The 25343-nt window shown below is 46.2% G+C and overlaps 1 protein-coding gene across 1 annotated transcript in view; it reads right to left on the minus strand.

Annotated features, from left to right (window-relative positions):
• Positions 1-24727, minus strand: part of LOC146075191 (prostaglandin reductase 1-like) — a 40699-nt gene extending 15972 nt beyond the window's left edge. The window contains exons 1-4 of the mRNA XM_083184172.1: positions 24580-24727; positions 4025-4140; positions 3204-3249; positions 655-714 (exon numbers count right to left, since the gene is read on the minus strand). Coding sequence (XP_083040298.1) covers positions 655-714; positions 3204-3249; positions 4025-4130 — 212 coding nt within the window. The 5' untranslated portion in view covers positions 4131-4140; positions 24580-24727. The remainder of the gene's footprint in view (positions 1-654; positions 715-3203; positions 3250-4024; positions 4141-24579) is intronic.
• Positions 24728-25343: the final 616 nt, after the last annotated feature.

Below are 25343 nucleotides of genomic sequence, written 5' to 3' on the forward strand. Positions count from 1 at the left end.
CACATAATATTTAATCATATAATGAATAAACAGGCAAGTAACATTAAGAATTCTGTAATATTTAAAAGAACATCTTTTTTTTATTTGTGTTTAAAATAAATTATGACAGGGGTAGTATTTATTATATTATGAAGTGTACACCATTTATATTGGGTCTAGTAACAAAGATTAACATGTCAGTTTGATATGGCTTATTTATGACTTTTGCCATTTTTGCATAACCGCTAGTGATTGGCTGACTCATAATGCAGACGCTTCATTGTTGCTTATACATATATCATGCTTTTCTGTATTAGTCCTTTTTGTGTTAAGCATTCTCAAAGCCCTAGTGAGTGTATTTGCACAGCAAAGCAAATGTTTACAAACAAAGGGGGTTATACTGTAAATGTACAGTGTATGGTGTAAGTTTAATGTAAACTTGTTTTATATGCTTCTAGTTTAACCTACACAAATGTTCAGATAGTTGCTACCTTGCATATATCCTCAACAATACATCATGTCCTGGATAGTAGTTTGTTCTAGAAGCTAAACATTCAAAGGGTATTGCACATCAGAACACCTTGTGCACTGTACAACCAGTTGTTGTTTTATATAAAAATCCTTATTTTAATTGTGCATTACAGCTAATTTAACAGACACAATATGGTTTATTACCTGACAAGCTGAGTTCCTATCATAACATCCCCTTCTTTCATCATTCGTCTACTGTATGGTCTGTGAAATATAAAACACAATAGGTTAACCATAAATACAGCAAAGTCACAATATTGAGGATAAACCAGTAATCGGAACCAGTGCTGGCGACCCCTCTGTGTGAGTTTAGTTAATGTGGGATAAATTGACTCCTCACTGTGCAGCTAACCATTGCTTGCCTCTTTTTTATGTCATCCAGTAGTGCATCTAATGATGTCCGCAGCAAAGAACCTTTGCGCAAATACAAATTTGTAGTGTTAACTGTACATGTGCATAACGTAACCGTTGGTGGTTACCTAACAATGACTAAGTACATAGCACCTTACTCTAGACTAAGCCACTGATGGGTATGGTTTCACACCCTTTAAATCCTATATATAGGGAACACACACACACACACATACAGTACTGCAGGCATTCCCAACCTTGGTCCTCTAGGAACATTAAGAGGTAAATTAACCAAGATGGAAGTTTTGTTTAGGATGTGGTGTTGCCCATAGCAACCAATTAGAATCGACTTCTAAATTATGTAAAACCTTCTAGAAGTTAATAAATAGAATCGGATTGGTTGTCCATAGCAACATCCCATCTTCAATAGAACTCCCATATTAGTAAATTTACCCCTTAAGGCGGCCATTCACTAGTCAATATGGCCACTTTTATGCGTTTTCCTACGATCACGTTTCCGTGCACCCCGCATCGCAGTCATAGATCCTACGGGCTGCCATGAATATTCATGGCAGCCCGTAGTCTTTGCCAGGATCGCATACGATACATTGTAAGCGGTCCTTTTGCATACAATGTATCATTTGCAATACTGTTGTCCGGCAGCTGCTGGGTGAGTTGGCTGGATAGTGCATGCAAGGTACCGCATGCGATACCTCACCCTAGTGGAGTTACAGTTCAGGTTTTAGTGATATTCATGCTTGAGCACAGGTGGCTTAATTAGTACCACAGATCAACTATTTGTGCTGAAGCCTGGCTATCTGTAAAACCTTCCATGAAGATGTACCTTGAGGACAGAGGTTGAGAATATTTCCTGTTGATAGATCTACAGTGTCCAGATAGACAGTCAATAGGTCGACACCAAAAAGGTCAACATGGTCAAAAGGTCGACAAAAAAAAACACTTTGCCATCCACGTGGACAAGAGAGAATGGTAAAGTGTGCTGAGCGAAGTGAGGTGCCAAGCCCAAAGCATGGGGAGCCAAGCAAGCCATGTGAGGGTACAAATTATGCTAATTGGGGTTCCACGTCAACAGGTGTCACCATGTGTTGACCTTTTTCATGTCAACCTATTGACTGTTATCCTAGACACTGCCTATCTCAAGCATAGGCAACCCCTCGGCTCTCCAGCTGTTGTTAAAGTCCCAGCATGCCTTGCCACAGTTTTGCTATAAGGAATGCTAAAACTGTGGCCATGCATGCTGAAACTTGTCATTCCAGAACAGCTGGAGAACCACAGGTTGCCCCTGCCTGGTCTACCTGATAAACTACACCCGGTTGTTGCTTGACATACTGTACACAGTTGTACAGTCGAGCTGTAGGGAGGCCCGGCCACCATCACAACATTCATTGACCGCTGCTAGGAATAGGAATAGAGACCATGGCCTTTTCTCATATGCACTTAGGATAAAGCTAGGGATGGCCATTAAATGGTTAACCAAGTCATGGCACATTAGAACCTTAGATTTTTTCCAAGGCTCCCCTAGGCCAGAAGTTTATTATTTGGAAATTTAGAAAAAAAAAAAAAAATGTTGTGTTTGTATGTCATCTAGGGAAGCCAATCCCGGAATTCAGGATTGAAAAATGCTCAATCCCTTCTCTAATATAAAAAATGCCTGAGGCGGGCATAGTGACTGTTCAGCCTGCGAAGCATGACCTCTGACCATCACGCTGCACATTGGCGTAGGCCAGGCATTCGGAACAGCCGGACAGTGTCTGAACGAGTGCTTAGATGCTGCCCGACATTCGACTGTACATGCGCAGTCTAATCCCGAAATCCCAGGATTGGAGACTCCAACCCTGGGGTTTTTGGGGCCAAATCCCAGGATCCCACCGATCCCAGGATTGGCCACCCTGTCATCCTTAGGATCAATTATGTGGACAAGAATAGTATTTACGTTTGTTTGTCCACAAACTTTATAAAGACACAAGCACTGTATTTTGACCGTAAATAATTTAAATTTGTACTGAACCACCAACCCAGAGCACCCCTCTAAGTGTCCAGAGGCAACCCAGGGTGTCTAGGCACACAGTTTGGGAACCACTGGGTTAACCATTAATGTTCCCATCAATTGTGCCAAGAAACAGGTGAGAGGGATGGAAAGTGTCAAAGAGGAGAGAGAGTACACAGATGAGGTGGGGGAGGTGAAAGAAAGAGACGGGGAAGAGGGGGACAGGGATGATAGAGATAAGAAGACGGGGAAAGAGGTGGATGCATTATCCCATTTTGTGTAGCACTCAAAAATCTGAAATTAAACATTGTTTTTAATTATTACTAATATTTACCTCATATAGGGGTCCACACTCAGAAAGACTGATTCCATCAATATTTCTGTAAACAGATATAAAGACTATCAGACAGAGTCCAGACTTGTGGAGTAAAAATTATAATTTCCATAATTTTCAGAGCAGTTATAGTATGTTGATCACATAACGCATTTAGCATTATCATTTTCATGCATACCAGCAAACTTTTACATTCTCACATGTCGGATCTAGAGTAAGTGTGAAAGACAGGGGGTGATTTGCAGAATCGGAACCTTGATGATGCCATTCGATGCAAATGGTATCATCAAACACCCGGACTGTCCACTACAGAGGGACATTCCATGTAAGGGCCTGATTCAGAGATGCTCACAGCCCTGAATTTTTTTCATTGCACTTGAGTGAAATATTGGTAGTCTGCACACACATCTACAATAAGTTAAGGTGCCCATACACGGTACAATTGACGGGTGCAATGAGATGCGTGCTCCCACGCACATCCCATCGCACAGATCTAAAAGTATGTGCTGCACATACTTTTTGTTCTAGATTGCATTGCATTGAAAAACGTTATATAGATATTTGTTTAAAAAAAAAACAAACACATTAATGATATACTGTATAGTAATATAGACTTCCCCTTTATGGATTATAATGAAACGGTACAGTACAGTTTTTGACATAACGATATTAATAAGTGTTAAGAGCCTTAAACACAGAGTACTGCTTTAGTAATACAGTGCATTTGTAAAATATGGGTTCCCCAGCCCCTGCCTCCCCAAAACACATGAGATGTTCTTAAGTATCAAATACTAGAAAAAGAACTGCTTATTATCCATTACCTCCATCTTTCAGGGGTGGCAGCTCTGTCTCTACTAGCTTGAAATCTTCAGGTTTTGGTGCACCATCGAAGTGCTTCACCATAGTCCATGACTTCGCTATAACCATCTTTATTCACCTGTGAATGGGAGAGAGGGATTACTAAAGCAGCCAAGAACAGGAGGAGATCCTACATTTTTACATAGCTAATTAAAAAATAAAAATAAAAATAAAGCGCTGCCACATACAAACACACAAACTACTGTTACAGTAAAGGTGCCCATACACTGCCTGCGACGTCTCGCAGCAGTGTACGGACACCCGACAGAGTGCGATCCGCCGGGACCTTTCCGGCGGCAGGGACACATGCGATCCGTTGTTATAGATCACATGCGTCCCTGCTTCCCACCAGCCGGTCCGACCACCTAGTCGGGTCCGATGCGCACCGGACCGCGCATCGGACCCGACTGCATGTCAGGGAGAGGCAATTTGGTCCAAATTCACGGGCCGATTGGTCGCAATCGGCCGAAATCGGACCAAATCGCCTCAATGTATGGGGGCCTTAAGTCCTGACTCCTCAATGCACAAGTCTCAAGTGAGAGAGATAAGGCTTTCTTAAAAGCGATTAACTGGATGGCAGATATCGACCCAGGTTACCCATTCACACTGCACTGTGACCCATGTTAACCCCCGTGTTCATCCATGGTCACAACTGTTTTTTTTTTTTTTAAAGGATCCTTTCAGACTAAGCTAAATCATTTTTTATTCATTTGTCCTAGTCTGAAAGGGTGTGAATTTCAGTTGTTGTGACATTTGTTGAACTGACTGCCAATATTTTGCCCATTTCTCTTTCAATGGTCCTGGTGACACAGCTCAACACTGGGATGTAGGAGGGTCCGAAGGAGCCAGGCACCTATCCTAAAGCTTTAGAGGGTAGGCTCCTCCCCTACTGCATCCCTGGACTCTTCAGTTCGTGTTAGGTGCCCACTGGAGTGGGTGCTATTCTAAAGGGCTGCAGGAGCAGCCGAAGAATTAGAGTAGTTAGGGGATTTTTATTATTTTATTAACTATTACCCTAGCTAGGTAGGCACAGTGTGAGGATTTTCATAGTGAATCCTCACACTGCTAGCGCAGCAGGAGCTGACAGAAGCGCGTCCTGTCAGCTCTCTGTGCACAGGGTAGACTCTGTCTGGTCTCCCTGTGCTGCGCTTACAGCCTCTATTAAGAGGCTGCCTGGGCTCCGGAGTAGCCTGAAACCGGCTCCACATTTAGGTGGGGATCATGGGGGACAGGCGCTCCGTGATGGCGGCGGCCATTTTATGCGGAGCTTACACGCTGAGCTCCTGACTGAGAGGACAGCAGCGCTGTGACAGGCATGTTCCAAGTGGTCCCCATTTGAGGGGGAGATACTGGAACAAGGAAATCCTACCTAAGGAGCGGCTAGCTGGGGGTGGTTGGCGCCAAAAGGTCACGGACCCCGCAGCAGCAGGGACTTTGGTCTCTTCCTTCACTCTGACTTTGGCGCCTTTCAGAACGCTTGCAGCGGAGCTGAGCTGGCTTATTGATCCTGGCAGAGTGACTTGGATTTCCTGGGCATCGCTTCCCCGCAGTTGAAACCTACAGACAGCTAAGTGATTGGGTGCATTGACTTTGTATAAACGCTTGTACAATTGTTTGCACTGTGTATATTGAGATATATATATATACGCTTCACTTGCATCATGTCTGAGCATCAGGCTGTGGTTTTGGGGGAGGGAGTCCTTAGTGCACTGAGCGCGTGCAATGTTTGCACACAAAAGTTTGTCCCTGAGCAGATGGCCAAGGGGGGCTTATGTATTACTTGCGCTGATGTGAGACCCATGGGCAGTGAACACCATAGGGGAGAGCAGAGTGAACCTGCGTGGGCCAGTGCCCTAGGCAGGTCGGTAAACGCTTTGGTGCAGCTTCTGGACAGGCAGAGTGATGTGCTGGTAGAATCACAGAGACCTATGCCATCATCTCAGCAGTCGTCTGGCTCCTTACCTCTTACCCAGGCAGATCCTGCACTTATTCAGGTGATGCAGGATACTGCTAAGGGGATCAACAGATTCAGTGAAATACTGGACAAAATGGATGATGTTACAGGGACCCCTAAAAGGTCTTATGCTATGCCTAATGTGTTAGAGGAAGAGGAAGGAGAGTATACTGACACACCCTGGGACCAGGGTGATGATTTTGAAGAGACCTCTGCTGCTGGTATAGAGGATCTTATTGTGGCTGTAAAACAGGCGTTAAAACTGTCTGTTGAGGATAAGACCCCTGTTAAGGGTGTTTTTAAGCGACAGCGAAAGGAGGCTGTTACTTTTCCCTCAGATGAGGGGTTACAGGAACTATTGGAAGGGGCTTGGAAAACCCCAGATAAGAGGCTACAGATGCCTAAAAGATTCCTTAGTCTGTACCCCATGCCGGAGTCTCATTCTGAACTCTGGGAAAAGGTGCCTGTTGTGGATGCTTCTGTGGCACGCTTATCAAAAGCTACGGTATTGCCTGTACAGGGTGGTGCAGCTTTTAAAGACGCTGTGGATAAAAAGCTAGAGGGAAACCTCAAGGCTATTTTTGAAGGGGTGGGGTTTACCCTGCGTCCCCTTATTGCTTCAGCCTGGGTCTCTAAGGCCATTATAGAGTGGGCTGGTGAGCTATGCACCATGCTGCAGGCTGACCACGGTGCTTTGCTGGTAGCAGAAAAGATTAAGGCCGCTGCAGAATATGCGGTGGAAGCAGAGGAGGAAGCTCTTAAAATGGCTACCAGAGTATCCACAGTCTCCATAAATGCCAGGAGGGTACTCTGGCTTAAGGCCTGGGAAGCAGACAATGAGTCCAAAAAGGCCTTAGAAATGTTAGCTTTCAAGGGAAAGTTACTTTTTGGTTCTGAGCTTGAGGAGATTATAAAACAAGCCACAGGCGGCAAGAGTACGTTTCTGCCGGCCTCCTCAACAAAGCAGTCATCCAGATTTGCTGCTTTTAGGCCGTCCTTTCGGCCCTCCCCTAGAGGTGGTGCGTCCTTTCGGGGACAATCGTTCAGGGGAAAGTTCCAGAACTCCAGGGGCAAATCCCAAAGGTCCAAGTTTGGCTCTTTCAATAAGAAGCCTGCCTCTAAAGGAGAGGAAAAACCCTCCGCATGACTGCCAGGGGATCAGCCCGGCAGGGATAAAGGTGGGGGGGCGTCTTACACACTTCAGAGACGCTTGGGCTTCTTTAGACCAGGATACCTGGGTCTTAGAGATTATTACCCAGGGTTACAAAATCCCTTTCAGAGGGCGGCCTCCAAAGAGGTTCATCCCCACACCCATACCAAAGCAGGCGCTCCTGCGCACAGCTCTTATGAGAGCGGCTCATTCCCTTTTGGAAAAAGGGGTGGTAGTCCCGGTTCCCAGGGCAGAGTGGAAGAAAGGATTTTACTCCACGCTGTTCCTGGTGCCCAAACCAGACGGGTCTTTCAGACCAATACTAAATTTGAAGTCCTTAAATGTTCACCTTTGGGTAGACCATTTCAAAATGGAGTCTTTGAGAACTGTACTCCTGAGTCTGGACCAGGGAGAATTTTTGGCGTCCATGGATGTCCAGGACGCATATCTGCACGTTCCCATTCACCCGGAACATCAGATGCTGTTGAGATTTGCCATAGGAGACCTGCATTTACAGTTCCGGGCGTTACCTTTTGGCCTAGCAACCGCGCCAAGGGTATTTACAAAAATAATGTCTGTGATGGCGGCAGTGCTGAGGCTCAGGGGAATCACAGTAATACCCTATTTGGACGATCTCCTGTTCAAAGCAGAATCAGCAACACTGCTTCAAAGTCATTTAAAAGAGGCCATCAGTTTTTTGCAGGCTCACGGCTGGATTTTAAACTTACAAAAATCTCAGTTGGTACCATCACAGAGGATCCAGTTCTTGGGAGTCATACTGGATACCCATCTCCATCGGGTATTCCTCCCGGAGATAAAGGCCAGGGACCTGGTCAATCTAGTTCAGGAGATCCTCAGGGCTCCGAGCTTGTCAGTATGGAGGTGCCTCAAACTCCTGGGGAAAATGGTGGCGTCATTCGAAACGCTTCAATTTGCCAGGTTCCACTCTCGAGTATTCCAATGGAACATTTTGTCAGCCTGGTCAGGAAACACTTTGACCATGAAGACGGAGTTGATAGTGCTGTCCGCAGACACTCGGGACTCCTTGAAATGGTGGACAGAGGTAGATTCCCTTCAGTGGGGTCGGTCATTACAGACCTGGGACTGGTTGATAGTAACTACCGATGCCAGTCTCAGGGGCTGGGGGGCAGTAGCCCTGGATCTCAGGCTGCAGGGCCTGTGGACGGCAGAGGAATCAGCGTTGCCAATCAACATCTTGGAGCTGAGAGCTGTCTGGAAAGTGATTTCCTTGGCGGGAGACAGGTTAAGGAACTCCCCCTTGAGGATTCAGACCGACAATGCCACAGCTGTGGCGTATCTGAATCACCAGGGAGGTACACGCAGCAGATTGGCCATGTGGGAGGTGTCCAGAATCTTTCTATGGGCGGAACAGAATGTTCCTGCAGTATCGGCTATATTCATTCCAGGAGTGGAGAATATAGAAGCAGACTTCCTGAGCAGGGAGGAGCTCAAGGAAGGAGAATGGAGCCTACACCCTCAGGTGTTTCACCAGATCACTGCAATGTGGGGAACTCCGGATTTGGACCTAATGGCATCCAGGTTCAACCATCAGGTGCCCAGGTTCTATGCCAGAACGAGAGATCCGCTAGCAGAGGCAGTGGATGCCATGACTACCCATTGGCAGGGAGATCTTCTTTATGCATTCCCTCCTATTCCGATGTTAGCAAGACTGTTAAAGAGGGTACAGGACCAGAAGGTCCCGGTGATCCTTGTGGCCCCAGATTGGCCAAGGAGGTCTTGGTATTCGAGGCTTCAGAGGTTATCAGTGGATTCATGGCGTCTACCTCTGAGACCAGACCTGTTAAGACAAGGCCCATTCAATCATCTGGATTCCGATCGATTGATTTTGACGGCTTGGTTATTGAAACCGCCATTTTGAAAAAGAAAGGATTTTCTGACGCAGTAGTGCAGACTATGATAAAAGCCAGAAAGGCTGTTTCTTCTGCAAATTATTATAGAGTCTGGAAGACTTATATTAGATGGTGTGAGAGGCAAAAAGCTCACACATCTCACTTCAAATTATCAAAAATGTTGGATTTTTTACAAGATGGATTTTCTTCGGGCCTAAGTCTTCAGTCGTTGAAGGTGCAGATTTCGGCCTTGTCCATCTATTTTCAAAAAAAGAATTGCCATTTTACCGGAGATTCAAACTTTTTTACAAGGGGTATCCAAACTGAAACCCCCTTACAAGCAACCAGTAGCACCTTGGGACCTGTCACTGGTTTTGGATTGCCTTCAGAAGGCACCTTTTGAGCCTTTGAGGTCGGCTGACTTTAAGTTTCTCACGTGGAAGTTAGTGTTTTTGTTAGCAGTAGCATCTGCTAAGAGGGTGTCTGAGTTGGGAGCCTTGTCATGCAAATCTCCCTTCTTAATCTTTCACGATGACAGGGCTGTTCTGAGAACAGTGCCGCAATTTTTACCGAAGGTAGTCTCTGCCTTCCATTTAAATCAGGAGATAGTTCTACCTGTGTTTCAACCCCCAGAGGGTTCCAAGAAAAGGGACAAGTTGAAGACTTTGGATGTTGTGCGTGCCTTACGCATATATGTGGACAGAGTGAAGAGTGTTAGAAAGACTGACACTTTATTGGTATTGTATGACGTACATAAAATTGGTTGGCCTGCATCTAAGCAGACCATTGCTAGGTGGTTGCGATCTGTGATAGCTTTTGCATACACCAAAGTGGGTAGGCCTGTACCGGCCAGAATTAATGCGCATACCACCAGGTCAGTTGCTACCTCTTGGGCGGTCCGACATGGGGCCACAGCGGAGCAGGTTTGCAGAGCTGCCACTTGGTCATCTGTTCACACATTTGCCAAATTCTATAGATTCCATGAGTTCGCGTCGGAGGACGCATCATTCGGGCGAGCAGTGCTGAGAGCTGCAGACCTGAGCGTACCCTCCCAAAGGACCGGCTCTGGAACGTCCCAGTGTTGAGCTGTGTCACCAGGACCATTGAAAGAGAAAAAGGGATTTTTGTAAGAACTTACCGTTCGAATCCCTTTCTCTGATATGGTCCTGGTGACACAGCGATCCCTCCCTTACGCTCAGTAAGTATGCCAGAATTTCATGATGTTCATGTTAAAATGGTTAAAAGTTAACAGTTTCTGTTATAAAATGTGCATATAATATGTGCAGGCGTTTGTACTGAGTTAATGTATTCCAGTGGCTTTGAAAGTTGAACTGAAGAGTCCAGGGATGCAGTAGGGGAGGAGCCTACCCTCTAAAGCTTTAGGATAGGTGCCTGGCTCCTTCGGACCCTCCTACATCCCAGTGTTGAGCTGTGTCACCAGGACCATATCAGAGAAAGGGATTCGAACGGTAAGTTCTTACAAAAATCCCTTTTTGGTCATTCCTACTCTAGAAATCAGAATTGTAAACATGCCCAATACTATCACATTACCGTTAAATATAAAACATACTTTATGGTTTAAGGCTCACCTGCACACAGGTTTTATACATTTTTGGGTGCTAGGTACCTTTGAGGGGCCTTTATTATAATCCTTAATAAACCCATTAGACATGCAGACACGCTAGAGTCCACTAGAGATGTGTGCCAGCCTAGTTGTCTTGGTTCTAATTCCTCATCAGGCTCTGGTTTTAGTATTGCTAAAACCACCCTCACATTTTGGTTCTGTATTTATTCAACAATGTATAAAAACAGCTACAAATAACATAATATTGGCCTTTTTAGTTGCCACAGTAGTATCAACCTCAATATCCTAACTTCATATTATTGTTTTCGGTACTTGTTTCCTAGCACGGCCACAAAGATCATGATCGTGGGCATCGTGAGGAAAAATCGGGGGCCATCGCATGCACTAAAAAATCGGGTGCGATGGTACCGACGCGATGCCCGCGATTTCCCCATAGGGAACAATGTTAAATGCCTCAATTTACCCGCGATGCCCCCGATTTCCCATAGGAAACAATGTTAAATGGTTAAATTTACACAAATCATCATAGGGAACAATGGTAAATGGGCCAGAAACCCTCCAAAAGACCCCTGAACAGTGAAATGTCCCCACAAAAGTATTTTATGCCACCCCACGATCAACGTGAACCCGAAGCGTGGCGGTACGTTTCCTCCGACCTTTTCATACCCCCACTATCCACGTCGGTGTGGAGTTGAGAATAGAATAGTGTGGCGAGCGCAGCGAGCCACCGAGCCCGAAGCGTGGCGAGCGCAGCGAGCCCCGCAAGGGGACGCGGATACCTGTGAAGCCCGCGAAGGGACGCGTTTACCTGTGAAGGTATCCGCGTCCCCTCGCGGGGCGCGCTGCGCTCGCCACGCTTCGGGCACGCTGCGCTCGCCACACTATTCTATTCTCAACTGCACGCCAACGTGGATAGTGGGGGTATGAAAAGGTCGGAGGACCGACGCGATTTTGACTTTTTTCAATGCATTTCAATGGGAAAATCGGGGGCATCGCGTTTGTGGCCATGCTAGGAAACAAGTACCTTGTTTTCATCAATATTGGCCAAAGGCTGCAGCAAGCTGGCTGGTTAGTAAGCAAAGAGCAGCGGCACAAACATACAGTTTATAGTACATCTGAGAAACATTGCAAAAACAGCAGTGGTGGAATATAAAATCGGCACAAAATGTATATGTCCTTGTCCCACTTATGTTGGATATTAAAAAGGACTTCCACATTTAAAAAAAAAAACCAAGCACTACTTTGAATTTACTGTATATAACAAATATAAGGGACGCTGGCATTTTTGGGGAATATTTTGCACATCTCTCACAGAGATGTTGGCACTCAAAGGGTTAAGAAACAAGTACAGGAAAAAAACTTCTCCAAGATTTTAAAGTTTAATAAAAAACAGCAATGGTAAATGCTATTTAGAATTTTAGTACATAATGTAAAAGTGCATAGAATATTATTATAATTTTTTTATTTATATGAGGCCACAATGGTTCCCCAGCACCTAAGCACAGTGGGTGCATTAAGATTCGCAGTTACTCTCTGCTGCACATCGTCGGCTACTGAATAGATAATTATCGCATATGTACTAACATATGTGATAATTATTGCAAAGGACAGCTCTTGTGATAAGAGTTGCCCTTTGCGATGTGCCCGGCGATGTGCAGTGTGTCCCCTGTGGCTCCCCAGGGCTGCTGCTGCTGCTCAGCCAGGGACTCAGCCTCCATTTTCCTGCATATCAAAATGGGGTAAAACCCCGATATCGGGGGTTTATCAAATTTTTACGTTAGTGCATCATTCCTAGTTTATTTTCAATTGGTTATGAATATGATATTTTCCAGATGTGAACTTAATTCATGATACACATTGTCAATGTCCTAAGTTTCACATTAACCCGGGGGTCATTTTTGGCGTTATCGCAGCAATTTCTTGATGAAGCTCACTTTGTCTGGCTACATTTTTAATACTTGTAGGAAAACAATCCTCATCATAATGACAGGCCTCTCTACTAGGGATGTGCACCGGCCACTTTTCGTGTTTTGTGTTTTGGATTCTGATTACCTTGAGGTTTTTGGTTCTAATGGGTTTTGCCAAAACACCCCCTAAACGTTTTGTGTTTGGATTTTTTTGGTTTTTGGTTCTAATTTAAAAAAAAAAAAAAGCATAAAAACTGCTAAAATCGCAGAATTTTGTGGGTTTTTTGCTCCTACGCTATTATTGACCTCACTAACATTCATTTCCACTGATTTCGAGCCTATTCGGAACACCTCACACCTCACAATATTGTTTTTAGGGCAAAAGGTTGCACCGAGGTAGCTGGATAACTATGCACAAGACAGGTAGATACTGTACGTCAGCAATACAGGTCGAGTATCCCGTATCCGAATATCCGTTATCCGAATTATTCCGAAATACGGACATTCCAGAAAGTGAAAAAAAAATTTTTTTTTGCTAAAAACTCACTGGGGACATTTGTAACAGCACTACTGAGGACATGATATGTAACTGGCACTATATATGTGCAAGAAAATGATTGCTTGGCATTCAAATTCAGTGCTCAGATAGTACACACATTTTGTTTCACGTTTTGAAACCTTTTTTTTTAACAATTAAAATATATTTGTGTGTATTTTATGTGGTAATAAAATATATTTGTGTGTATATTATGTGTTTATACAGCATAAATGCAAGATACTTCAAAATACATCATTGAAATATTAAAATATTCCGAAATACGGAATAATCCGTTATCCAAAATTCTCCTGGTCCCGAGCATTTTGGATAAGGGATACTCAACCTGTACTAGTATATGTGCACCAGCAGAATTTATAATAATTAATTTTATTATTAGGTACTGCTTGGCACTCAGTGGCACACGTCAGTGCACCAGCAGCATGGAATTATTTTTTACAGACCCACGCAGCACAAGTATTATTTTTTAATTAAATTATATATAGCAGCCTAGTATGTAGTTGTACTAGGTAGGTACACTTAGGCAGTAGCACTGTCAATGGCAACAGTGAACTGAGTAAATAATACTGGCAACCTCTATTCACACAGTATTCAGTGCAGGCAGCACCAGTGGACTATATATAATTAAATTAATGAAGTATTAATAATATAGCAGCCTAGTAGGTAGAGAAACTAAACTACTAGGTAGGTAGGCAGTAGCACTGCCAGTGGCCACCACAAAAGGTAGTTACACAGCACCAGTAGCAGACTATTATGCACCAGCAGAATTTATAATAATTAATTTTATTATTAGGTACTGCTTGGCAGTGGCACTCAGTGGCACACGTCAGTCACCAGCAGCATGGAGTTATTTTTTACAGTCACACGCAGCACAGGTATTATTTTTTAATTAAATTATATATAGCAGCCTAGTATGTACTAGGTAGGTACACTTAGGCAGTAGCACTGCCAGTGGCAACAGTGGACTGAGTAAATAATACTGGCAGATTCGGTGCAGGCAGCACCAGTGGACACTATATTTATAATATAATTAATTATTAATATAATATATATAATATTACAGCACCACACCAGAGGTAGGCCCCAGCACAGAGGAGACAGTAGTACTACAAGTACACAGTTAGACTGTCCTCCTTGCTAGGGAGATCCCACCCTAAGCAGAGAGGAGAACAGAGTACACAGCAGCACTGAGGGAGAGAGCCCCAGTGAATAAAATATTGCGTTCAAGGTCAAGCTCAAGTTTAAGCCCCAGCAGCAGCACCAACACACACTCTCCCAACCCACTACTAGACTGGAGTGAAGATGGCGGGCGCGGCAGCCGCTATTTAAAGCCTTGCGTAATCCGGAGCCGGGCGATGACGTTCTGCCCACGCGGACGGACTAGAGAGGCGGGAATCTCCAAGCACTGCTCGGAACCGGGCTCGGAATGATGACGTCCGTGCAGCCTCGGATCTCTGGAATACGAGTCTGCACATCTCTACTCTCTACACAGCTAATAGGGCCATTTGATAGCCGAGTTCTATAAACATCGACCAAGAACCATATGACAATATCATATTCAAACCGACTGAAAGATTAAGCGAGGGCTGTATAAGCATGAGGGCATTTAAGAGCCTTGGAATTTTTGTGATTGTTCTAATAAAGTTAGTTGAAGAGTTTTCTTACACATAGAATCCAGGATTGTTAGGTGTAGCCAATCAGGTGTAGAATGGGTGGTAGCTTATGCAGGGGTATATAAAAGGTAGTCAGGTGATCCTTCTTCCTCTTTGAGTCTGGATTTCTGCGGGCTGATCGGCTGGCAGCGTACAGGCAGCAGTTAAGTGCTTTTATATTTTACTAATACTCCCTTTTTGTAGCTTCAGCTAGGCACCATGAGGCGCTCCAGCCGTTCCGCTCCCCCACCTAGATGGCTGGCAGAGTCAGCCCGGCCACTGTCATCGGCCGCTGCACGCGGTGGCGGGCGGCGGGCGGGACACGTATCGTCATCCACGGTCCCGGCTCCTGCCTTCCCCGCTCAGAATTCAGTCACCGCCGAGATACTCGGGACCCGGTGGCGGCTGCTGGATCACAAGGCCCCAGGGGCTCCGGGCCTTCAGGCCCCACAGGCAGCTCCCCAGTGCAGACCCCCAGGTCTTCCACCCCAGGGGGGGGGGAGGAATCCGGCATGATAGTCATTCAAGGGGGGTCCAGGACGCCCCTATACCGGGGTTTACTGGATGCTGTCCAGGTTATATATCCCACCAGTTTAGAGGCGCTGCCGCCCTCTGCTGGTGGATTTTCTGCAGGTGTCCCACAGGGCTCCGTGGGCTTCCCATTTGGGGGATTTCTACCCCATCAGGGCCCCTCAGCTACACAGGGTCTGCAGCAGTCCCCCATTCCCCAAACAGGGAGCGCGCAATACCAGTTTCCGCAGCTCGCCCCCTCTGGGCCGGGTGCGGCTTGGCATCCGCAACATAGCGGCATGCCTCCCCAGGGTGTCCAGGCTGGGTATTACCCTGGTTTCAGTCCCCGTTTCCCTCAGGTTTTCCCCCCCATAGTCTGGGCATCAGATACCCCTGACGTTGCCTTACCACACACAGTCGGCCCCGGAACCTCAGTCACATTACCCAACACAAGAGCATTGGGGGTACCCCCAAGCTGCAGGCCAGGGCCTAGGGGGTTTCCAAAACACGGGGCAATACCCCGGCCTTTATGGCCAGGGTTGGTCATTCCCACAATATAGTACAGCGCCCTCATGGAAGCCCGGGACCTAAGCGGGGTTTTCAGCCCATCCCACAGTTCGCAGCACCTTGTCCACAGCCCCTGTGTCTCAGACACAGGGGGAGGTTGGTTTGTCATGTGTACCAAGTGCGTCACTAACTTTTGCCGCTTCTCCCGAGGTCTCAACGATTCAGCGGCCAGCGGCCACAGAGACGGAACATCCTGCCGGGGAAGACAGGGCGGCCAGTTAGACCAGCACAGGAACAAGGTCGGGGGGCCGAAGGACGGTCGTGGCACCCGCTTCACCTGTCAACACAGTCTTGCGGGCCATACCAGCTGCTGCAGGGACGTCCCAGGAGACTGGGTCTCTCGAGGCTGTCGATCTTCTGGGAGATGGTGAGCATGTTGATGATAATGAGGATGATACCTCTGGGTCTTCTTCTGGCCATTCCTCTGATTTCAGCGATGAGTCAGGGACCACTAGGTGCCCCCGTAAATTTGCCAAGCTTGTAGCACGCGCAGTCCCAAAGAAAGTGGGAGAGGGTAAGCGGGCTACTAAAGCTAAGCCCCCGCAGCCTCTTTCCGTCATGGTCCACTGCAGTAACACCGCAGTATCCCGGGGCCTGAGGAAAAAATTGCAATATGGAAGTTCGTAGATGTTTTCACGTTAACAAGTGACATGAAAACGGACTTCGATAAGGTCAAGAAAGCTGCCAGTACCGCCTACCGGAGTTTTCACCACTGGCTCAAGGGGTTCCTGATATTTGCCTCTTGTTATTTAGACACCAGACCCGAGGAACACAGCAATGTCCTCCGTTATATCTTCCTCGTAAACTAGACTTTTCTCACTTACAAGGGCACTGCGTGGAGGGATTATGACGAAAAATTTAGTTTAACCCATGACGGCACCCGGGTCATGCCCATGGGGCTCAAACACATGGAGATATGGTTGGAGGTCATTGGCAAAGGCCATACCGCCGCCGAGGCCCACCCCAAGAAGCCATTTCCCCCCGGTAAAAAGGGATCTAAACCGGCCGCAAAAGGCAAGTGTATTTTACCTTTAACGATTCCAAGTGCGTTAGAGGTGCCAAATGCCATTTTCGCCACGAATGCTGTAATTGTGGGGCCAACCACCCAGCTAAGGCCTGTAAAGCTGCCGGGACTGGTGACGCCTGCACCGGCTCTAAGTAAGGCACCATCTCCCATAGTCCTGGCCGAGTTGGAACCTTGTTTGCATTCCTACCCTAACAGGGAGGATGCCCTGTTTTTGTTACAAGGTTTTAGTTACGGTTTTAGTTTGCCCATCCCCGACGACGTCAGGGTAGTTTCACGCAGTGGCAGTGGATTTTCCTGAGGTGGTGAGACAGAAGGTGCAGGCCGAGGTAGCACTGGGCAGAATGGCTGGCCCATTTGCTTCAGAGCCTTTGCCCGACATGTGCTTTTCTCCCTTGAGAGTAGTACCCAAGTAGGCCCCGGGTAAATACCGGTTGATTCAGCACCTGTCTTACCCTCACAGGGCATCCATTAACGATGCTATTCCTGATGAAGTTTGCAGCGTGCGGTATCAGCTGTTTGATGAGGTACTCGGTTTAGTCCGCAGTTTTGGGCGGGGCGCGCTCATGGCTAAGTTGGACATTGAGTCTGCTTTCCGCCTCCTCCCGTTACACCCTAACTCATTCTGCTTTATGGGCTTTCGTTTAGACGGGGGTATTTTCTTTGACAGGTATTTGCCCATGGGTTGCTCAGTCTCTTGCTCCTATTTCGAGAAGTTTAGCACATTCTTACATTGGTGCGTCCAGGACGTTACGGGGTGCCGGGGCATTGCACACTACCTGGACGACTTTCTCTTTGTAGGACCAAGAGACAGCAACACCTGCTCCTTCATATTGTCCTCGGCAAACAGGGTATTTCAGGTCCTAGGGGTACCGGTTGCCGACGACAAGACCGAGGACCCCACTTGGGTCATATCCTACCTGGGGTTAGAGATTGACACGGCTGCCGGCTGCTGTCACCTTCCGGCTGACAAAGTCGACAAGTTGTTGGGCCTTATACAGGACTGCTTGCCCAGGAGGAAAGCTAAGCTACGTCAGGTCCAGTCATTACTAGCGCAACATACATTTCATGGCGTGGCATGTTCCAGGGTTTGACAACAGCATCGCTGATGCTCTGTCGCGGTTCAACTTTGCAAAATTTTGTGAGTTGGTACAGAGTGCATCGCCCCTGGGGCTCACTTGTCCATGTTCTGTATGGCAGATCGTAGAGCAGACATGATGGGACTAGCCTTGCGATCCCTGGCCCCTTCCACCCGTAGGGCATATGCAGCCGCGCAGCAGGACTGGGCGGTCTTTCAAGAGTCCTCGGTAAACAGCGGTAAGTCGGTTTGCTGGCTTTCGTGTGAGGGCACTATAGCGCTGGCCGGTTGAAATCTGCCATGGCAGCAGCCTTAGCCGGGATAGCGTTCCATGCTAAGTTACGCAGAGAACGGGACCCCACCAAATCCTTTGTGCTAGCAAAGGCTTTGCATGGTTGGGCGAGAGAGCAGCCAGTGGCAGTGGATTCCCACAAGCCAATTGATCTGCAGATGCTGCAAAATTTGATAGCCTGTGTTCAGGGTGTAGCAGAGAGCACAGAAGAGACGTTGCTCTTTCGGGTAGTGTTCTCTTTTGCATTCTTTGGGGCTTTTAGGGTCAGCGAGCTGGTAGCAGCCAGCAAGAGTGCCACTGATTCAGGTTTGCGGTTCAGAGACATGGTCTTCCAGGACGGGCTCGTCCTTTTAAGCTCCGCCGGTCTTTTACCAATCAGTTAGGCAAGGGCCGCTGGATATCCCTTAAGTCTCAGCCGGAAGGGGATGTATGCCCCGTGCAACTGGCCGGGGCGTATCTGCCTCAGAGGACGGCTGCGCCGGTCCAGTTCCTTGCGCATGCTGATGCATCGCCGTTAACGCGATTTAAAGTTCACTACTGTATTTAAGCGTTGTGTAGCTGCTTTGGGTTTGGAGGTCGCAGACTACGGGACGCATTCGTTCCGTATTGGTGTGGCTACCAGCGCAGCTGCGGCAGGACTTCCGGTGAATGCCATACTAGAGCTCGGTTTTTTAAGGTTTTCACCTTCACTTGGGTCCTAGTGGTACTAATTCATGTTGTGTATTATACCTGTCCTAACCTTAAGTTGTGTTATCTTACAGTTTAAGTTTGCGATGCTAACTGGTTAGGTTTTTCTCTTTACAGCCCCTTCCCCTCCCTCAATGACTTATGCCACTGTCTGGTTCGTCGGGCATTCTTTTCTGGGCATCCAAACATCAGCTAGCTGCCAGGGCTCACGTAGCTTTAGGGGCTAAGTCAGTCCATTGGTTTGGTGTTAGGGGGCTCCGGTGGGACGGTTTGTTAGCGTTGCTGTTCGAAAAAAAACGTAGGTGGGGCCGCCCTGATGTGTTAGTGATCCACCTCGGTGGTAACGACTTAGGCCAGGAGACCAGCATTGGCCTCATCTTGAGGATTGAGGCAGATCTCAGGACACTGGTCAGCCGCTGGCCGGAGTTGCGGATTGTTTGGTCTGACATAGTGCCTCGATTTAATTGGAGAGGTTGCTGGGATCCCAAGTCGTAAGAGAAGATCAGGCACAAGGTGAATTTCGCAGTCTCCAAGGTTGTCACGTCATTGGACGGCATTGCGGTCAGGCACCCCTCTTTACTCCGGGAGTCCCCATCTTTCTACAGGAAGGATGGTGTACATTTGTCAGACACAGGCATGACGGTCCTTCTCCAGGACCTGTTTAGTTGTTTCAGTTAGGGTTTTTTCTTCATTTTGGTTTAGCATAGGCTATTGTTAGGGTTGGCGGGCGGTTCTGCAGTAATTACCTTTAGTGGTAATTTTGAACCTAGCTGTGGCGGGAGGGCGCTCTCGATCAGCGGTCAAGTTTGAGGTGCAGGAGGTCAATGTGCAGTATTGCCACCCTCTGCCAGGATGTCTGGTGAGTCCTGCCCCCGCGGGGGGACGATGGCCACTTCCTTGACCTGTCCTCACTATGCAATAGGAGGGACGGTAAGACCGTCACAGTGCAGGCTGTGCCTTAAATTCAGTGGGGTCGGTTCATCGCCCTGGTTATAAGTAGGTGCGTTGTAGTCGCCGCCCATTGTTAACATTTGTGACTTAGCTGGTCTCCAAGCGCTCTCCTAGCCATCCCTTTCAATAGGGTCATACCATCAATAAATACTGTTGACCTTTTTAAACTTATGCAGTTGTGTCCGATTATTTTAAGGATAAGGTGTCCGTGTGATTTATTTCTAGGGGTAATCAGAGTTAACTTAAGGTAAGGGTCAATCGCAATAATTCAATAGGCGCCTTAGATTAAGTGAGGGCTGTATAAGCATGGGATGCAGTTAAAATCCCGGCAGTCGGGATCCCGGCGTTCAGAATCCCGACGCCGGAATCCCGACCGCCGAAATCCCGACACTTTCTCCCTTCGTGGGTGTCCACGACACCCCTGGAGGGAGAATAAATTAGCGTGCCGAGCGTAGAGAGGCACCGGGCCCGCTGCGTGGCGAGCGCAGCGAGCCCGCAAGGGGGGGGGGCGATCCACGTCCCCCCCTTGTCGGGATTTCGGCGGTCGGGATTCCGGCATCGGGATTTTGAATGCCGGGATCCCGACCGCCGGGATTTCATACTGAATCCATAAGCATGAGGGCATTCAAGAGCCTTGGAATTTTTGGGATTATTCTAATAAAGTTAGTTGAAGAGTTTTCTTACCCATAGAATCCAGGGTTGTGAGTCAGGTGATCCTTCTTCCTCTTTGAGTCTGGATTCCCACCCTTTCTCCCTTTCTTTCTTCAATTACCACCTGGCCTTTCGGCCTTCACACAATTTGGCTTCACAAAAATGTATTTCTAATTGGCGGGAGGGCGCTCTCGACCAGCGGTCAAGTTTGAGGTGCAGGAGGTTACTGTGCAGTATTGTCACCCTCTGCCAGGACGGCTGGTGAGTCCTGTTCCTGAGGGGGGGCGATGGCCACTTCCTTGAACTGTCCTCACCATGCAATAGGAGGGACGGTAAGACCGTCACAGTGCGGGCTGTGCCTTAAATTCAATGGGGGGCGGTTCATCGCCCTGGTTACAAGTTGGGGCGTTGTAGTCACCGTCATTGTTAAAATTTGTGACTTAGCTGGTCTCCAAGCGCTCTCCTGGCCATCCATTTCAATAGGGTCATACCATCAATAAATACTGTTGACCTTTTTAAACTTATGCAGTTGTGTCAGTGTGATTATTTTTAGGATAAGGTGTCCATGTGATTTATTTCTAGGGGTAATCAGAGTTAAGTTAAGGTAAAGGTCAATCGCAATAATTCAATAGGCGCCTTAATTAACTGCAATCCATGCACTTTAAATTATGTACTAAAATTTTGAATAGCATGTACTGTACCATGCTTTTTTTGGGGGGGTAATCTTTAAAATCTTGGAGGTTTTTCATTTTTGCCTAATCCTGTATTATATATTTACTAGTTACAACCCAGCAAAATGACAGAGTAACACAACAGTAACATCAAAGCTGGTGGCTGTGCACACCCGTCTGAACGAAGGAATTCTTGTATTGCTCCGTCAACGCAAAACATCCCATAGATGTGAGGAATAGCTTTAGCATTTTTTTTCCGGTGTGTATTTACTGGAAACAAAGGTAAAATCAATGTTTTCACCAGATAATGACATCTACAGTGTGCAAACACTCTCAGCCGCACCCAGGGTAACAAACACTTAGCAGCACCCAGGGTAACAAAAACAGTCACAAGTTTCTGATTGCTTTTTCTGAGGAAAAAAACACTGATAATTCATTCATATGACTTCTTTATAATGAGCCAGGAACACTTACAGTATACACCAGGGGTAGCCAACTTCAGTCTACGAGAGCTACCAACAGTTAACGTTTTGCAGGTCACCTCACAGAATCACAAGTGAAGTGATTCGCTCCACCAGTGGATCATTTATAATGTGTCAGTGAGTAATGAATACACCAGTGCCCCAGCTAGGTGATCTAGAAAATGTGAACTGTTGGTAGCTCTCGAGGACTGGAGTTGGCTACCACTGGTATACACTAATGCAGGAACATAACTCAATTCTACACATATTCGACTATGGTAATTCATAACTCCCAACTTTGAGGGAGAAGGAGGGACGCTGGTGTGGGAGGCGTGGCCTAAAATGGTGGGGCCGTGACCTAGTGGGAAGGGGCATGGCCTATACTCGCAATGCTCCCGCAAGGCCACGCCCCCAGTTTCACCACTGTGGGGGCATGAATAGACTCCCAACTGAGCCCCCCCCCCCCCCCCCCCTGCGGAAAGTGTGACAGTTGGGAGGTATAGTAAGTTCTTATAGGTTAGTCATATCTGCCAACTGTCCCAATTGCTGTGGAACAGTGCCTAGGTCAACCCGAAAATGTCAAGATGCACAATGTCAACATGGCAAAAAGATCAACACAAGCAAGAAGTCAGCATGAAAATGGTAAACATACTGTATGACATGAGTTTTTCACTTTTTTGTGAAATTTTTTACCAATCAGTGTACTTATTCACTCGCCATGCTTCAGGTAAGGTGCCTTGCTGCACTGTTACTGTGCTCAGCACACTTTACTGTTCCCAATCATAGTCAAAATGGATGGTAAAATATGAAAAAAAAAAAAAAATACATGAAAAACTCGTGTTAGAAATTACCATGGCAACCTTTTGCTTGGAGGGAGGGTTTTTGGAGATCTGCACACAAAAAAAGTTTGTTTAGACCCTATGTTTATCAGGGCATGTACCGCTTGTTATTATGGTTAGCGGGGGTGCTATCCTGCCAACTAGATACGTGTAGTTGCAAGAGAAAGAAAAAGATAGTTGTGACGGATGCACTCCTAAGAATTGATTATTTGTATTTCATGTGGACATAGTTCTGAATAGTATCGTGAGTGGGGAATCCTCTTAATCTTTAATATTTCTTGGATTCAGGAGACACCCACTTTGGTTGCGAAATAAGAGGTTAAAATTTTTGGACATACGACATATACTGTACACACTTAAGTGAAAAATAGGTAGAAATTCAGTGTTGGAAAGATTTTAAAATATAGGTCAGTGGGGCTGGGATGAGTGGCGCTTTTTGTATATTTGCTTAGGATTATTATACCCAAGATGTGCTATCAGAGATAATTGGCATAGATTTTCTTTATATTGTTTATATATGTTTTCTCTTTCCAGGTGTGTGTCAGTTTTATGCCTTTATTGGCTTTATTAGACACATATCACACACCAGTGTTAGCCAATATATATCACTTTGCCAGACCCTTATTATGCACTTGTCAGTTAATGTAATACCCCTTATATATAGCTCTAGATTTTAGATACTATATAGTTTGTGGGAGGAGGGGGAGAAGGAGGCAAGTTCCCACAGGAGAGTGTAATTTCCTCTGTGGTCTCTATCTTACAGCCTTATAATGGCTATAACAGTGGTGGTGCTCATACACCTATCCTGTATTTGCCACTGAGATACCAGTTATATGTGAGAGTATCACAATTCAATGTTTATACTCATGAGCCTATATTGGTTTGTTCTGCATGAGATTTATATTTTATACATTTGTGATACACACTGCTTAACATAGATACACTGTGTTGTAATTCAGTGTATGTTTGGCTGTTAAACCATAGTTTGTAGATAGTAACAATGTTGCCTGAGGTCGATACTTTAAAAAAAAAGAACATGAAATACTCATGTTGCCCTTTTCAGTGTCCAACTAAGGCATACTTCCCAACGTGACCCTCTCCAGGAGGGGCAGAATGCTCATTTCTTGGACTTTCCTCTTAATGTATGCTTTCTTACCCATTAACCTGTTTAGAATGGGTGATAGTAGTCATAAATTAAGGGGAAAGTCCAGCAACAGAGCGTTGTGTCCCTCCTGGAATAGATCATGTTGGCAGGTACGCTAATGCATGTCAACCTAGTTCATGTGTCGATCCTATGACCCATACACACACACAGTGTATGGGGGTCTTAACAGTGCAAGGTTTAGGGATATCCAGGTCTCAGATGGTTCATGCAATATAACTGAAGTAATAATTAAGTCACCTGCGCTTATGCATGGACATCACTAAAACCTGGTCTGTCAGCGCGCCTTGAGGACTGAGGTTGGGGTATGGTTAAAAACCGGACCTTGACAAGACCCCGGACTGCCGGACCGGGTATCAAAATCTGCAGTACGGAGCTTGTGGTGTCTGGTACGGAGGGTGTTCTGTCTGGGGAGGGCCTTCACGTGACAGCTGTCACCAGGCAGAGGAGGAGGGGGAGAATAAAGCCTCCCTGTATGGTCCGGGTATGTAGCAAAAACCGGAATGGTCCGGACCACACAGGGAGGCTGTAATCTCCCCTTCCCCATGTCCCTGGTGATACCTGTCACAGGTATCCCCCCGGAAAAGACACCCCAAGGATGGGACACCGCCCAGACCGGACACTACAAGCTCTGGACTGCGGTCCGGGGTCTTGTCCAGGTCCGGTTTTTACACAGTCCCCGGAGGTTGGGAATGCTTGTATTAAACAAATTTGTTATTACTAAAAATCGAAATACTGATTTTAATGCAAAAAGAATCATTCAGTATTCATAGAACCAATCTAACTTTAAAATGCAGTGTTGGGGTTTATAGAGTAATTAATGAATAAAAGACACAGTAATAGTAAAACAGTAAAAGTCTAGCAGTAAAAAAGTCAGCATTGTACTATAAAAACAACAAACATTCCCTTGCACAGAGACTTTCTAGTAATCCTTTCATCTATGGACTTACCTGCTGGAAGTGATCACAGTTGTGTTGTATTTGAAATGTTGTTATGAATGAGTTCCTGTATTTCAACCTTGCAACTTATACAGTAGTTCTGCCTGCAGAGACTTTGCCCAGACAATGTATTCTATCCAGAGAGCGTGACTGGCCTACTACACTCCCCTTCCCCATTTCTGGCCCCTCCTCTGTAATAATGTAGCAATTCCCAGCTCTAACAGAATACGCAATAGTACTGAAAAGGAAGGAATGTGAGAATACTGAGTAATGTGCATCATGCTTCCTGCGCTATGGCAGAACCAGTGTTTCAGAGAAGAGAAGACACATAACCTTTAACTTCTCTGGCGCCTCCTCTGTTGTGAAGCAAAGCCTAGATCTAGAAGTGAATATTATTATTATTATTATTATTATTATTATTATTATTATTATTATCATCATTAGTGATATTATTATTTATTAATATGGCACCACAAAGCAGTTTGAAGTGTAATTCAAATGAGAAGTGTACAAAGGACAATTATAACAAAACAATACAACCAAATGCATACCCAACAATGCTTATGTTCAAATCGGGATCTGCCGCACCGAAAAGGGGGTGGGGCTAAGGGGAGAGTAGACAGGGCCTCTTGTAAAGAAGGAGTGGGCCAATCATTTCTCCTAGTGACTGGGCAGCCTCTTCCCTGTCTTGCATCCCTCTTCCCTGCAGAGAAGAGATGAAGGGCGAGATGCACTAACCAAAAAATGCAGTAAAAACCCCATTTTCGGGGGTTTTA

The sequence above is a fragment of the Crinia signifera genome, chromosome 1 (genome assembly GCF_055691185.1).
Source record: "Crinia signifera chromosome 1, ASM5569118v1, whole genome shotgun sequence".
Lineage (NCBI taxonomy): Eukaryota > Metazoa > Chordata > Amphibia > Anura > Myobatrachidae > Crinia > Crinia signifera.